This window comes from Castor canadensis, chromosome 6 (genome assembly GCF_047511655.1).
Source record: "Castor canadensis chromosome 6, mCasCan1.hap1v2, whole genome shotgun sequence".
Lineage (NCBI taxonomy): Eukaryota > Metazoa > Chordata > Mammalia > Rodentia > Castoridae > Castor > Castor canadensis.
In genome coordinates, this window is record NC_133391.1 from 153,903,058 (window position 1) to 153,919,542 (window position 16,485).

The window sequence follows — 16,485 nt, forward strand, 5'->3', positions numbered from 1 at the left end:
AGAAACACAAGGAAGATTTGGAAAGAGTATAGGAATCAGAGAATATATCAACGGATGAATGACTTTTTCAAAAGCCACAAAATTAATGGATGATGAGAAATAGTTTGCCTCATTTTCCCAAAATTCAGATATGTCATGTTGAAAAGTATTGAAATAACATAACAATATCTCTCTTACTTTTGATGATCAATAGATTAATACAGGTGAAAGTTCAGTGTGATTACAATAGTATAAAAAATGAGGGAGTAAAATCAATCACATACAATTGTGCTATATGTATATTTCATCTTAGGAACTTTGCCTGTACATGGAATTAAAATATCTGAATTACAACTGAGCAAAGATGTATATATCAAGAGATGGACAAGAAATTATATTATTTAATTTTAGTTTGTATTTAATATGCTAAACATTCTACTTAGTTACAAGAATGCAGGTTTTTCATAAAGTATAAACTGCCAACATGTATTTTTCTCAAATGCAATTGAAATATAATTAAGGGAATAAGGGAATAATAATAAAAACAATTTTGGGGTTTCAAAGTTAACAAGAGGCAAGTGAATTCCCTTATTACAAAATCAAAGTTAAGGCAAATTTAAGATACTGTGCTTTATAATGTGTTTGATGGTATTTATTTGTCAACAAAAATGTGATTGAAATGCAAATATTTAAGGCTGATAGGGGATAATTAAGGTTAGCAAATTTAGTAATCAGCTTATTGCTATTGAATAAAGGATGTGAAGAATTTTTAATAAACCCCATGGGATCAGAACTTCCTAACTTTAAAATGAAATGCAGGGAAAGCCTTTTAAAATGTACACTTTTATCTCAGACCACAACAATGTACAGATATTAAATTGGTCACAGGAGAGTTGCACTTATGTTCCCTAAATGAAAAACAAATACTTGAATAATTTGTGCAAAATGGAGATATTTAATCAAAGAGTTGTGAAGTTCATGCATTCTATAAATTATACCAATAATATTACAAAGTTAATGCTTAATCTTATTCAAATTATTATGAATATTACTTATATCACTATGGATTTTATTCAATTTGTTATAAAGGAAAAAATCAACAGAGATCACTTCTTCCAGGTTAACTTTCACATTTATTTATCACCTTATTTATTCAACAGATTAGGTCAAACTCAACTGGAATTTCAGTCTTAAAATAGAGATTATCTATGGTAGACATTAACTAAGTTTACAAATATGTAAGTGCCTACTATATTTTGTGAGTAATATAGTATATACAAAATATCCCATATCATGCAAGTTACATTTCAGCTAAAGGAAATCATTAATAAACCTAAAATCCAGTAACAAAAGAGATAATAAAAGCTGTGCTAAATCATGTGAAGGAAATAAAAGGATGGTATGATAGAAAGCCATAGAGAGGTAGGGTAGGCTATTATTCAAATGGTTGTTTAGAGACTTTTCAGAAAGAAGCCTGTGACACAGAAACTGTACAAAATGATCAGGGGATGAGACCATTAGGGCACATTCAAGTCAGAGTGTGATAAAGGCAAAAACAAAGAGTTGGGCAAATTTTTAAAGCACTTATAGTGGTCCTTCAAGTAGATGCAGATAGAGAGATGGAGTAATATCATATTGTCATACTCAGATCTGGGTACTCTACCAAAATAACACTGGCATAAACAACAAATATTTACCTCTGACAGTTCTGGAGGCTAAGCAGTCATAAATAAAGGTGTCATCAGATTTGGTTGCCTGGTGTAAGCTCTCTTCCTTGTTTGAAGACTGCAGTTTTCTCATTGTGTTTCCACATCACAAAAAGTCAAAAGAGAGCTTAGGCCTTTTTATGTCCATATAAGATACTGATCTCATCATGAGTGGCTTCAATCTTATGGCCTAATATAATTTAATCACTTCCTGGAACTAGCCACATTACCAGATGCAAGGGTATGATTTCAATGTACAAACTTTCATGGGACACAAATATTCACCCCACCCCTACACATTCATGTTTTATTCATATGCATAATGAACTCATTTTGTCCCTAAGTCTCAAACGTCTTATTTCAATTTCAGCTCTACAGTCTGAAGTCCAAAATATCTTGTAATAGTCTGTAAAATAAAACAAGTTATGCACCTCCAAAATATAATGAACAGACAAGTATAGGACAGATAATCTCAGTCTGAAACAAATGATAGAAAGCAAGAAAGGCAAGGAAAATAAGCCAAACAAGGGAGTCAAGTTTTCAGGTTTCTGATTTTGTGGATTTTCATACTTCTACAGCTAATAGGTCCTGGATAAGGGGCTGCATGAGAGATATTTGTGAACTTGCAGGTTCTTGGTCTCCCTGTGCATATGGGGAAAGTGGCTGCAGTAAAGTTGTGAGCACGTACCATTAAATGTAAAAACATACAAAAATTGTAGTGTGTGACTTACTATTAAAGGATCAAAGGAATTCTTAGGACAGAATCATGGTTCATTTCAAGTGACTTCTCTATGTGCCATCCTCATCGCTTACTAGACTAGCAAAGCATTCCAATTAATCTCACCCTTAATCAAATCCCTTTCCTACTCTTTAACCTATTTTCTAGGCAGCAGCCAGATTGATCTTTTCTAAATATATCATGTTAAAATCCTCCAGTGTCTTAGATTGCAGTGAAAGCGAATGTGAATTTCTTACTCTAACACAGAAATGTCTACAGGATTCTGGCCCCTGCCTAAATCAATGGATTCATTCAATACAGCTTGATTGTTCTGTTCAAATATCTACATTCCATGCAAATGGGCATCTATGTTAGAATTTACACAGGAAGAGAAGAGTGCTCTCCAATATTCCTGCCGGAGTAATCAGCAAGGTCAATGGCAAAAACAGTTTTTAACTGTTATCTTTTAACCAAGATAACTATTGGGTAAGAGATTGGTTCTTTTATCAAAGTAAGGTAAGAATTTCTCTTTGAGAATCTCTGATTCTTCATTTTCCCCTGCGCCATCCCTGATCAACAAAGGCAGGACATGCTCTAGTCCAGTAGCTACTACAGATTACTTTCCGTTACAACTTTTCTAACTACTAGTCAATGTTATTGATTTCTGATATTTATTTCACAGTTTCACAATGAGTGAGGTTAAGTTTGTCAATTATCCCATAACTTACTGGATTATGAATAGCCATTAAAAAAACCCATAATTGACAATTTACTAACAGCTGAAATTTTGGATTTAGAAAAGGGTAACTTAAGATTTTTCTCATTTTGGAATGCAACTGTATAATATGTATTTTAGGAAATAAGAATGTTTATATAGTAGTAGGTATGGGAATTAGTTTATATAGATTTGCTGGATAGAGCCAGTAGCTTAGCACAATATGAAGCATCTATAGTTTTACCAAGCAATCACTTTTCTCTTTTCTACAACATGGTGCCTTTATACCTAAAGCTACAACTGGAGAAGCCATAAATCATGATGTTGATAGTCGAAATGGTGGTGATATGACTACAATAACATGTTGATATGTGCAGTAGCACTGAATTAATTATTTAACATGCATTATCTTAAGAAAAATAAAGAGCTACAACTGCGTATCTTGGGTACATGGTTAGTTATATAACCATGGTCAAATTACTTAAGTTCTTCATATCTCAGCTCTCCTCAATTACTTTGTATTGATAGAAGTTCATGACAAAATCAATAACAATACCTCTGAATCATGTACTGATTATTTTTCTTTTTAATGGGAGCAATTGAGATCAACCAGCATGAGTAAATATTCCAAGATCTCATGGAAATGTAAAAGGAAGCCAAGTTAAAGCATTATATTTAGAATTTAGAATTTATGCCCCTTTATTGAATTCATTGATGTTTTCTCCAGCATTGGATATCAGTCCTAAGCCAGAAAAATCAGACCTCATTGTCTAGGATTCTTAGAATTCAAATTACAAAAGACTACCATTTGCATTTTGAAATGGAGGATAAAGAATGTGAACTCAGGAGATAATGTCACTTACATATTCCACTGGACTGTGGAGGTTAATCAAAGTGAAAGAAAAGGGAAGAAGAAAAGATAAAGAGGAGCAAAAGGGAGAGACTATGAATGGGAATATAGTATTCATGCCCCTGTTTTGTTTTTAAACTTATGTTTTCACTGACACATAAAAACACACAAAGTCATCTACTCTAATAGGCTAACTTTTGATACATGTATATATTGAATTACGTTTAAATCACTTTAAACATTTCTGTTTCCTCAACATTTATTATTTATTTGCTGAGACAAAATTCAAAATCCTTTCTCCTAAGAACTTTTTGAAATGTGCAATACTTTACTGTTATCTCTAGCAACTGTAATGTACAATGGCAGACCAGATTTCTTGCTTTTTTCTAACTTTAACTCACTACCTATTGATTAACCTTTCCACTTACTCATCCACACTGCTGGGATCTCCTACTTTATTCTTGACTTTTATGAGTCTGGCTTTTACAGATATTGCATATGAGTGAGATTGTACAGTGTTTGTCTTTCCATGACTGCTTTATTTCACTTCAGGTGATTGTTTCTGACTGCATTCATATTGTCATAAATGACAGGATATCATTTTCTCAAGGGTGAATAATATTTCATTATATAGTATAGATGCACCAGTTTGTTCACTCATTAGTTCTCAGTTATATATAAACAACCATTCTCACTGGAGTGAGGTAATATTTTCCTATGGTTCTGATTTGTATATCCCTGATGAAATTAATGATGTGCAGAATTCTTTTTTGTTGTCTTCCTTTTTTGTTCCATTTGTTTTTTATTACCATGTTACTGTTTTACTAAGAGTACATTGTGACATTTAAGAAAGTATCTTAGAATACATTATAGTTGAATTCACCCCCTCCATCATTCTCCTTTATCCTTTCTTCCCTTTGACAGGTCTCGTTTTTCCATTTTCATACACTTGTACATAATATTTCCGCCACAGTCATCTTCCAACACACTTTCTTTATATCTTCCCCTTTCCAACTGGTACCAATCCACAGACATTTTTATAAAAGGACTTTTTGTTTGTTTGTTTTAGATACCTATACAGGGAATTTCATTGTGACATTTCCAAGTATATAGGTATTATAACCCCAATTGGTTTATCCCTTGTGTTTTTCTCTTTTATTCCCTTTGTATGGTGATTTCAACTGAGGTTTAAAAATTCTATATTCATTCTTGTATGTCTTCTTTTGAGAAATGTTTATTGAAGTCTATTACCCATTTTTAATCAGGTTATTATCAAATTTTTTGTAGTTCTTTTTATATTTTGGTTATCAAGCCCTTAACAGATGTACTAATTGCAAATACTTCCATTTTATTGGTGGTCTAACTACTGTGTTGATTAGTTCACTTGATTTAATGAAAAAAACACTCTAGCTTCATACAGTTCATTTTGTCTAGTTTTTGCTTTTGTTTCCTATGCTTTGGAATTTTGTTCAAAAAGTATTTGCCTACTCCAACATCCTAAATTGTTTCCCCTATGAGTTTTTTTCCTGGAATTTTCACAGTTAAGGTTTTACACTGAACTCATTCACTTTTAGCTGATTGATTCTAGTTTTCAAGATCAGTAAACACCTACTTATTTCTTTAATCCCATTATTTTCTTTGGATAATTTCTAAAGAACAAAAAATAGGAGACAGAAGAAGAGGAGAAGCATCTTTTTAAAAATGGTAGCTTGTGGGAAGAGGACTGTTCATTAAAGCATATGGTTCCATACTAAGATGTATCTATTCTTAAATACTTCACACTTATTAGTCACATGAACTGTGGAACATTCACTACAATAACTGATGTATGATGAAGCTTGGGTTTCTTCCAGAATTTTGTGGCTTAAATTATAAAAACATTCATATTTTATAACTAATATAGTCAACTTACATTAGGCCAACAAATTAATTTACTTGTTATTTTTCATATGTCTTGTGTATATACATGGTATATGAGTTTTTAATGATGGTTAACTGGTATAATATAGAAAAAATTATATATATTATGTATAATACCTAAATAACACTAAGGAAAGGGTTTTAAGTTTACTGGTTATGAGAAAATGAAGCACAGCCTAGTAAAACCATTTTTCTCTTTCTTCTCATCAGGAGAAGCAGAAAGTACATTGAATTTGAAATCTTTCTGAAAATAATGAGGACTTACTATGGTCTACCATTGTTCATCTGGACCTGTGTGTTTCATACAGTTGATGCTATCCCATTACAAGAAAAGTCTAACAGTCACTTACCAAGCAAAAGGAGAGTGAGTCTGACAAAAGATGATGGTAAACTGCTCCATCGCACCAAGCGTGGCTGGATGTGGAATCAGTTCTTTTTGTTGGAAGAATACACAGGTACAGACACACAATATGTAGGCAAGGTAAGACCTTTTACATGAACAATCCAAAGGCTGAAATTGATATTTACTTCTACAGCAACTTTCCACATCACCAACCATTGTTTTAAAATAAATGGCTAATTTTGATACTCAGGAGGAAACTGTTTGCAATACGTGGATAATATATGGAATTAAGTGTTTAATGCAATTCAAAATTTGTTATAACCATCAAAATATGATGTCGTTTGGGCATTTGGGGATACACCTGTAAAACGAACACTCTGTAGGATGAGGCTGGAGTATAGTGAGTTTGAGGCCAGTGTGGCTCCACAGAGAAATCCTGGCCTAAATATAGAAACAAGCAAAACAAAACACCCATGTGTTATTGATTACTAGTAATCAACTAGATGTAACTTAATTCTATATGTATGTGTCTAAAAGAGACCTTTCCTTGAAATTTAATTTAAAATAATGTATTATATCATGCGAAGCAAGATGCAATTGTAATATGCTATAAAGTTTACTAAAATACTTTGGTGACTAGTTCATCTTAATTAAGATCAGTGTGTTCTTATAAGAAATAAAATGCATCGTAAAGCTTAAATTTATTTGTATCAAGCTGAACTTCTTGCACATAATCCAGGCTAAATGTTTAAAGTGAGAAAAAAAAAAAAAGAAAAAAAGGAAAGAAGTCATTCCTTTCAGGAAGGTAGAATTCTATGACAATTGCAGCATCATTGACCATTGCTCATTAGCCATTAGGAACAAGGGAAAATAGAGATGTAACTGTCTCCTGATGTTCTTTTCAGTTTGCTTCATTGTTTCTGTCCTGTTCCTTTAATGCTACAACACTGCTTCTCTTTCTTCACCTCCCTTCCTTTCTTTTTTTCTCCTTCCCACCCCAGTTAAAGCAATTGCACATACCTTCCTTTCTTGAATTCATTACCTTCTTTCTTAAGTTGACATGACCTTTCTGACATCTATAATTTTCTATTTACCCATTACCAGCCTCATCATACTCTTCTGTACTCAAAACAACTCACTTTTCTCTGCGATCCACTCTAACTTATGCTTAATGATGAGGTCTGACCAAATTCTGAGAAAAAAATTAAAATGATTTTAAACACTGACATTGTCCATAGATAACATATTTAATTTTCTTTGTTCTTGGCACATAAATACTGGATGTTATTCTAATGGTCTGAGTACCGACTCAGTGACAACGCCAGGAAAAGAGTTTAGAATAAACCAGAAATGAAATCATACAAAGAACCTGACAACACAAAAAATGTTTTTATATCTTTCAAACCAGAAACACATTTATCCTGTGAAATTGCTAGAATCATTGTCTACTTCATTTTGTGTTTGGTCAATGTACTTTTTAAACACAGACTCCCTGATCGAAAGTCTATTATTTCCTCTTCTTTTGATCTCCTCTTTTCTGGTTCTACAGGTCATGCTTGTTTTGCCCCATCCAGCTCACTTGCCAATTTCTTTTTTCCCCTGTTATTTCTCCTTAGGTTAGTCATGGGACCCTTCCGTATCCCTCATTTAACATCACTTTTCACAGTATGGTTAATAAGAACCATCAGGACATTTCAAGTTCAATGAGCAACAGTTTGTGTCGAAGGACTCGAAATTGTCTTAGGATTCTTTTTCTAAATCAGTTTATAAAGGACACATTCAGGTCACAGGACCTTATAGAAATGGTTTCATCCTTATAGTTTCATGACATGGAAAAATAGTCACATATAAAAGGAGACACTCATAATATTAACACTGTTAAGGCTCTACCATAAGCTTTTAATCTGAATTGAAAACACAAATGCCCTCTTCCAAATATTTAGTGTGAGTGTGCATTGATTAACTTTTAAATTGAGTACCATTGCTACCCTGACATTTTTTGATGCACACTTGATAATATATATTTTAAATCTTTGTGCACTATTTTGCTTATTTTAATACATTCTATAATCTGTCATAAACAGTTACTAAAACGTATGCATAGCATGTTAATTACATTGTTAAAGAAGTTTTCCATTTCAATGGGAAAAATGATTGAGTTTTCACCTATGAACAAATTAAGATACTAGTTTTTTGTACCTATTTAGCCTCGACAAGCAGATCATGAGATACAAATGGAAAACTCATAATAATCAGATTATTTTTGTGTAATGAGGAAAATTGGACCCAAAATCTTTTTACATTTATATTTTGTATGTAAGATAATATGCACATACATATTACACTATTGTACTATTTTTGTAAAAAAGTAGAACAAAATGCTTTTATGTTTTGTCACCAGGTTTTGTCTTGCATATGCCTTTATCACATATGTATTTCACTAGAAAAAAAGTGGCTTCCATGCATTTCTTAGATGTGTTAAGCTAGTAAGAATTTATCTACTATCGCCTGGTCTGCTCCCCTCTTTTTACATCATCATTCATTTCCAAACACAGAGCCTGGTCAGGTCCTTAATCCTGAATGTGGTCAATTCTAATGAAGATCTAACTTCTTGAGAACCACACAGGCAGTCTACAACCACACTGCTTGTCATTGTCCTAGGTAAATCCAACCTTTCCATCCAAGCTTCTGCATTGGTGACATTATGAACTGTGAGATGAATGCCTGCCACATTCACCCTGCACACGAAGGGGAAGAAACAGGTTCTAATGCAAAGAGATTTTCACAGTATGTCCTTAAATTTTGCAAAGACTGAAGACTATATAATCTTTGAAATAAAATCTATACCATGAACTTCAATGAAAAAGATACAGTTTTAGAAAAAACAAAATAGTTTATAGCCAAACTCAATATATTGCACATATGCATGCACATAAGCATGCATTTTACAAAATTTAATCCTGATTGTGCCATTCACTATGTAGAATTTAGAATTCATTTAAATTTTCGAAACCTCAGACTCTTCTTAAATTATCAGTAATCTTTAATTCAAAATTTCTAACATTTTCTAAGATTTTTATAGGGGCTAATTAATGTGAGCAGGAAGAGCCAGTAAAAATTTAATAAGTATGTACATGTGGACAAATGCAAGAGGGCAGGATTGAATATAGCAAACTAAAAGTAAAAACAAAAGTCCTAATGTGAAAAGTACAGAATTCCGGGTTGAAATCTTGTCAGGTACAACATGAGACTGCAGTACATAAGAATTATCGGTAGACCACCAATCTGGGAAGACCAAATTGCCTTTGTTATCAGGATAAACATAATATTTTTATGAGGAAACACTGTAGGATTTTTCTTTATGTCATTGTAGGTGTTCATAATATAGTAAAGCAGAGACATTGGGATTAAGAGCAAATTTTTATTTTTCATAGTAATGCAGTTGGAAGTTTTGTTGTCCACTTTTGAATAAAACTATCATAGATTTAATACTGTATTATATAGGAAAGAAAACATTGTTCTTACTCAAGAGGATGACAAAATCATGACATTTTTCCTCCTGCTTTTCTACAATTGGAATTATATACTTGATGTAAAATTACTCAAGAGGGGAATTAAAAAATGCATTCAGCAAAGTGTAGGACAAAAGCCGCTAGTGTTCTGTTGGAAACCCTTCATGCATGCTTCATTGTTTCTGCAGGTTTAGAGCTGAACCTAGTAGGACAAGTGTCTAACACTGAGCTTTATCCCTAGCCACAATTGATTTTTTTATACACTAGATCAGGTCCTAAAGAATCTTTGGTTACCACGGACTAGTAATCAATCGTACGGCAAATGTGTTAAGTATTAAATAGAATGTTATTATGTCATTTCAATATCTGGTTGTTAAACTACTCTCAGTGCATGAGATGTTAACTGATTTACAGATATAGCAGATCTGTCTTTAATCTTTCTAAAGGAACATAGTAGGATTCATTCAATTTTTTAAAATTTCTTTTATTCATATGTGCATACAATGTTTGGGTCATTTGTCCCCCCCTTTCCTCTGCTCCCTGCCTTTCCTCCAACTCCTCCCCCTCCCTTGTTACCAGGCTGAAACAATTTTGCCCTTATCTCAAATTTTGTTGAAGAGAGAGTATAAGCAATAATAGGAAGGACCAAGGGGTTTTGCTAGTTGAGATAAGGATAGCTATACAGGGAGTTTACTCACATTTCTTTCCTGTACATACATGTTACATTCTAAATTAATTCTTCTCCAACTAACCTTTCCTCTAGTTCCTGGTCCCCTTCTCCTGTTGGCCTCTGTCACTTTAAAGTTTCTGCATTAGTTCCTTTGCATTGAGGACATCAAATGCTATCTTGTTTTTTTGGGAGGGATGTTTCTTGCCTATCCTCATACCTCTTTGTGTGCTCTCACCTAATCATGTGATCAAAATCCAATGCCCTTGTTGTGTTTGCTCTTGATCTATAGTCCACATAAGAGGGAGAACATTTGATTTTTGGTCTTCTGGGCCTAGCTATCCTCTCTCAGGATGATGTTCTCCAGTTCCATCCATTTACCTGCAAATGATAAAATTTCATTCTTCTTCATGACTGAGTAGTATTCCATTGTATATAAATATCACATTTTCTTAATCCATTTATCGATAGTGGGGCATGTTTGTTGTTCCCATAACTTGGTTATTGTGAATAGTGCTACAATAAACATGGGTGTGCAGGTGTCTCTGGAGTAACCTGTGTTGCATTCCTTTGGGTATATTGCCAAGAATGGTATTGCTGGATCATATAGCAGATCTATGTTTAGATTTTTAAGAAGCTTCCAAATTTTTTTCCAGAGTGGTTGTACTAGTTTATATTCCCACCAGCAGTGTAAGAGGGTTCCTTTTTCCACACATTCTCACCAACACCTGTTATTGGTGGTGTTGCTAATGATGGCTATTCTAACCTAACACTGGTGAGGTGGAATCTTAGTGTGGTTTTGATTTGCATTTCCTTTATGGGTAGAGATGGTTAGTATTTTTTCATGTGTTTTTTTGGCCATTTGAATTTCTTCTTTTGAGAAATTTCTGTTTAGTTCACTTGCCCATTTCTTTATTGGTTCATTAATTTTGGGTGAGTTTAGTTTTTTGAGTTCCCTATATATTCTAGTTATCAGTCCTTTGTCTGATGTGTAGCTGGCAAATATTTTCTCCCACTCTGTGGGTGGTCTCTTCAGTTTAGTGACCATTTCTTTTGTTGAGCAGAAGCTTTTTAGTTTTATAAAGTCCCATTTGTCTATGGCATCTCTTAATTGCTGAGCTGGTGGGGTTCCATAGAGAACGTCCTGGCCTATACCTATTATTTCCAAAGTATTTCCTTCTCTCTCCTGTACCAACTTTAGAGTTTGGGGTCTGATATTAAGGTCCTTGATCCATTTTGAGTTAATACTGGTATAGGGTGGTAAAGATGGATCTAGCTTCAGTTTTTTGCAGACTGCTAACCAGTTTTCTCAGCAGTTTTGTTGTAAAGCCTGTCTTTTGTCCATCGTATATTTTTAGCCCCTTTGTCAAAGATAAGTTGTTTATAGTTGTGTGGCTTCATATCTGGGTCCTCTATTCTGTTCCATTGGTCTTCATGTCTGTTTTTGTGACAGTACCATGCTGTTTTTATTGTTGTTGCTTTGTAATATAGTTTGAAGTCAGGTATTGTGATACCTCCAGCATTGTTCTTTTTGCTGAGTATTGCCTTGGTGATTTGTGTTCTCTTGTGTTTCAAATAAATTTAACAGTAGAGTTTTCATTCTCTTTGATGAATGTCATTGGGATTTTGATGGGAATTGCTTTAAACAAGTAGATTACTTTTGGGAGTATAGACAGTTTTACTATGTTAATTCTACCAATCCATGAGCATGTGAAATCTCTTCACTTTCTATAGTCTTCTTCAATCTCTTTATTCAGGACTTTATAGTTTTCCTTGTACAGGTCATTCACATCTTTTGTTAGGTTTACTCCTAGGTATTTGATATTTTTTTGAGGCTAAACAGAATTGGTTTTTTGAGGTAAATGGAATTGTTTTCATATATTCTTTTATAGTTTGTTCATTATTAGTGTATAGAAATGCTAATGATTTTTCTGTACTGATTTAATATCCTGCTACCTTGCTATAGATATTGATGGTGTCTAGAAGCTTTTGAATAGGGTTTTTTGAGTCTTAAAGTACAGGATCATATCTTCTGCAAATAGGGATATTTTGACAGTTTCTTTACCTACTTGTATTCCTTTCATTCCCTCTTCTTGCCTACTTGCTCTGGCTAGGAATTCCAGTACTATGTTGAATAGGAGTGGGGATAGTGGGCATCCTTATCTCATTCATAATTTTAGAGGGAATGGTTTCAGTTTTTCCCCATTAAGTATAATGCTGGCTGTAGGTTTGTCATACATAGCTTTTATAATGTTGAGGTACTTTCATTCTACTCCTAGTTTTCTTAGAGCTTTTATCATGAAGTTGTGTTGGATCTTGTCAAAGACTTTTTCTGCATCTATTGAGATGAACAAGTGGTTTTTGTCTTTGCTTCTGTTAATGTGGTTTATTACGTTTATTGATTTGCATATGTTGAAACACCCCAGCATTCCTGGGATGGAGCCTACTTGGTCGGGGTGAATGATCTTTTTGATATGTTGTTGAATTTGGTTTGCCATTATTTTATTGAGGATTTTTGCATCAATGTTCATTAAGGAAATTGGCATATAGTTCCCCTTTTCAGAGGTGTCTTTGTCTGGTTTTGGGATAAGTGTAATACTGGCTTCATAAAATGTATTAGGCAGTTCTTGTTGTCATTCGATTTCATGGAAAAGTTTAAGGAGGGTTGGTATGAGCTCTTGCTTAAAGGTTTTATTGAATGCAGCAGAGAATCCATCAGGTCCTGGATTTTTCTTTTCTGTGAGTCTCTTGATTGCTGCTTTAATTTCATTTTGTATAGATCTATTCAGGTGATTAATGTCCTCTTGGTTCAGTTTTGGATGATAATAATTATCTAGAAATCTGTCCATTTCTTTAAGATTTTCAAATTTACTTGAATATAGGTTCTCGAAGTAGTTTCTTATGATTTCTTGGACTTCCATGGTGTTTGTTGTTAACTCCCTTTTTGCATTCCTGATTCTACTAATTTGGGTTTTTTTCTCTCCTCATTTTAGTCAGGTTTCCCAGGGGTCTATCAATCTTGTTTATTTTTTCAAAGAACCAACTTTTTGTTCCATTATTCTTTGTATGGTTTTTTTTTGGTTTCTAGTTCATTGATTTCAGCTCTAATTTTTATTATATCTCTCTTATTTGTTTTGGGATTTGCTTGGTCTTCTTTTTCTAGGTGTTTGAGATGTATCATTAGGTCATTGATTTGAGATATTTCAGTCTTAATATATGCACTCATGGCTATAGACTTTACTCTTAGGACTGCCTTTGCAATGTCCCATAGGTTCTGGTAGGTTGTGTTTTCATTTTCATTGACTTCCAGGAACCTTTTAATTTCATCTTTTATTTCATCAGTGACCCATTGTTCATTAAGCAATGAGTTGTTCAGTTTCCAGCTCTTTGCATGTTTTTTGTCTTTAGTTTTGTTGTTGAGTTCTAGATTTAATACACTGTGATCAGGTACAATGCATGGTATAATTTCTATTTTTTTTATGTATTTGCTGAGGCTTGCTTTGTGCCCTAGGATATGATCAGTTTTGGTGATGGTTCCATGGGCTGCTGAGAAAAATGTGTATTGTGTAGAAATTGGATGAAATGTTCTGTAGACACCAACTAGGTCCATTTGATCTATGGTATGTTTTTGATCTAGGATTTCTTTATTGATTTTTTTGTTTGGATGATGTATCTATTGATGATAGTAGGGTGCTTATGTGTCCCACTACCACTGTTTGGAGATAATATATGCTTTTAGGTCCTTCAGGCTATTTTTGATGAAATTGGGTGAGTTGACATTGGGTGCATATAGATTGATAATTGTTATTTCCTTTTGGTCTATTTCCCCTCTTATTAGTATGGAATGTTCTTCTTTATCTTGTTTGATCAATGTGGGTTTGAAGTCTACTTTGTCTGAGATAAGTATTGCTAATCCTGCCTGTTTTCAGGGACCATTGGCTTGGTAAATCTTCTTCCACACTTTCATCCTAAGCCTATGCTTATTTCTATTGATGAGATGAGTCTCCTGTAAGCAACAAATTGCTGGATCTTCCTTTTTAATCCAGTTTGTCAAATGGTGCCTTTTGATGGGCTAGTTAAGTCCATTAACATTAAGTGTTAGTACTGGTAGGTATGTGGTGATTCCTCTCATTTAGTTGTGTTAGTTGTTTGAGTGTGTGACTGTGTGTAGATAAATTGATGTTACCCTCTACTTTCTTGCTTTTTCTTTTCCTGGAGTTTGGTTCTGCCTGCTCTTTCATGGTTAGATTGGGTTTCACTTTCTGTGTGCAGAATCCCTTGAAGAATTTTTTGCAGTGGTGGCTTTGTGTTCATATATTGTTATAGTTTCTGCTTATCATGGAAGACTTTAATTGCTCCATTTATTTTGAATCATAGTTTTACTGGGTAGAGTATCCTTGTGTTGAAGTTATTTTCATTCACTGCCTGGAAGTCCTCCCCACCAGCTCTCCTTGTTTTTAATGTTTCTGTTGAGAAGTCTGCTGTGATTTTGATGGGTTTACCTTTGTCTGTTACTTGTTTTTTCTCTCTTATAGCCTTCAATATTTTTTGTCTATTCTCTGTGCTTGTTGTTTTAATGATTATATGTCATGGGGTAGTTCTATTTTGGTCATGTCTGTTTGGTGTTATGGAGGTTCCTGTACCTGTATAAGCATAGTTTTCTCTAGTTTTGGGAAATTTTCTGTTATTATTTTGTTGAAAATATTACTCATTCCTTTTTCTTGCACCTCTTCTCCTTCTTCAATGCCCATGATTCTCAGGTTTGGTCCTTTGAGGAAGTCACTTAGTTCCTGTATTTTCTTTTCACAGGTCTTGAGTTATTTAAGTAATAGTTCTTTGGTTTTTCCTTTAATTACCATTTCATCTTCAAGTTCTGAGATTCTGAGTTCTGCTTGTTCTAGTCTGCTGGATTTGTTTTCCATTTCTGTTTCATTCTTTTTTCTGAGGTTTTCCATATCTTGAGTCTTTTCCTCTTTAATATTGTCTATTTTTGTCATGAGTTCATTTATCTCTTTGTTTATCATGTTCTTTGTTTCACTTTGGTGTTTATACAGTGCTTCTATAGTTTCTTTTATTTGTTCTTGTGCTTTCTCAAATTCTCTATTTTTGTTGTCTTGGAATTTCTGGAGCGTCTCCTGCAGATTTTAGTTGACCATACCCTGTATCATCTCTATAAAATGCTCATTGATTACTTGCAGGATTTCTTCTTTCAGATTGTTGTTGTGGGCTTCATTGGGTTCTTTAGCATAGTTTATCTTCATTTTGTTGGAGTCTGGATCTGGGCATCTGTTTTCTCCATTTCTCTCTGGTTCCTGTACTAATTTATTATTGGTGGAAAAATGGTTTCCCTCTGTTTTCCATTTTTCCATCATTGCCCTTGCTACTGTTAATGTCCCTGTACTGTGTGTAATTCAGTATTGTCTAGCTTACAATAGTAACAATGGTGATGTGTAGCATGGAAGGGTGAGAGGAGAGGGAAAACAAAGAAAATAAAGATAAAGGGAAAAAAACAAAGCCATAAACACAGCTGAAGAAATAAACAGGGAGAAACAGTGTACTAATGAACACTGAGATAGACAGGCACTAGAAAAACAGAGAAAGGATAACAACAACATCAAAAATAATAATAATAATGAAATAAATAAATAAATAAATAAATAAATAAAACTTTCCAAGTTCAAATGCAATAAAGTTTCATTCTTAATAGATTTGGTGTTAGTCCTTCAACATCCAGTCCTGGTGTTGGTTTCTGAGTAGTAGTTCTGTAGTTGTGTCATCAAAGGAGATAAAAAAAAATCCCAAATTCAAATGCAATACACTCCAGTGGAGTGTGCCACGCTTTAGCTGCTGTTGGAAGCCTTCTCTTCTCCAAACACACTAGGGGAGGTGGCACCACACCTGCCTTCTCCCGCCAACTTGTTTATTTACCTGTCACATGGGGAAGTGCCCCTTGCCCCCTCTCTAATGGAGCTTTCCCCATAACAGCCACTCTTGCAAGCTTTTTCCACTCCGAGGTTGCTAGGCAGTGGCCGCCACTCCCACCCTTCTCTGGCTCAGGGTGCCCAGCCTCTTTAA

At 34.0% G+C, this 16,485-nt stretch overlaps 1 protein-coding gene across 1 annotated transcript in view; it reads left to right on the plus strand.

The window, feature by feature from the left end:
* Positions 1 to 16,485, plus strand: part of Cdh9 (cadherin 9) — a 146,575-nt gene that overhangs the window by 31,532 nt on the left and 98,558 nt on the right. The window contains exon 2 of the mRNA XM_074077688.1: positions 6,099 to 6,369. Within this exon, the coding sequence (XP_073933789.1) occupies positions 6,142 to 6,369 (228 nt within the window). The 5' untranslated portion in view covers positions 6,099 to 6,141. The remainder of the gene's footprint in view (positions 1 to 6,098; positions 6,370 to 16,485) is intronic.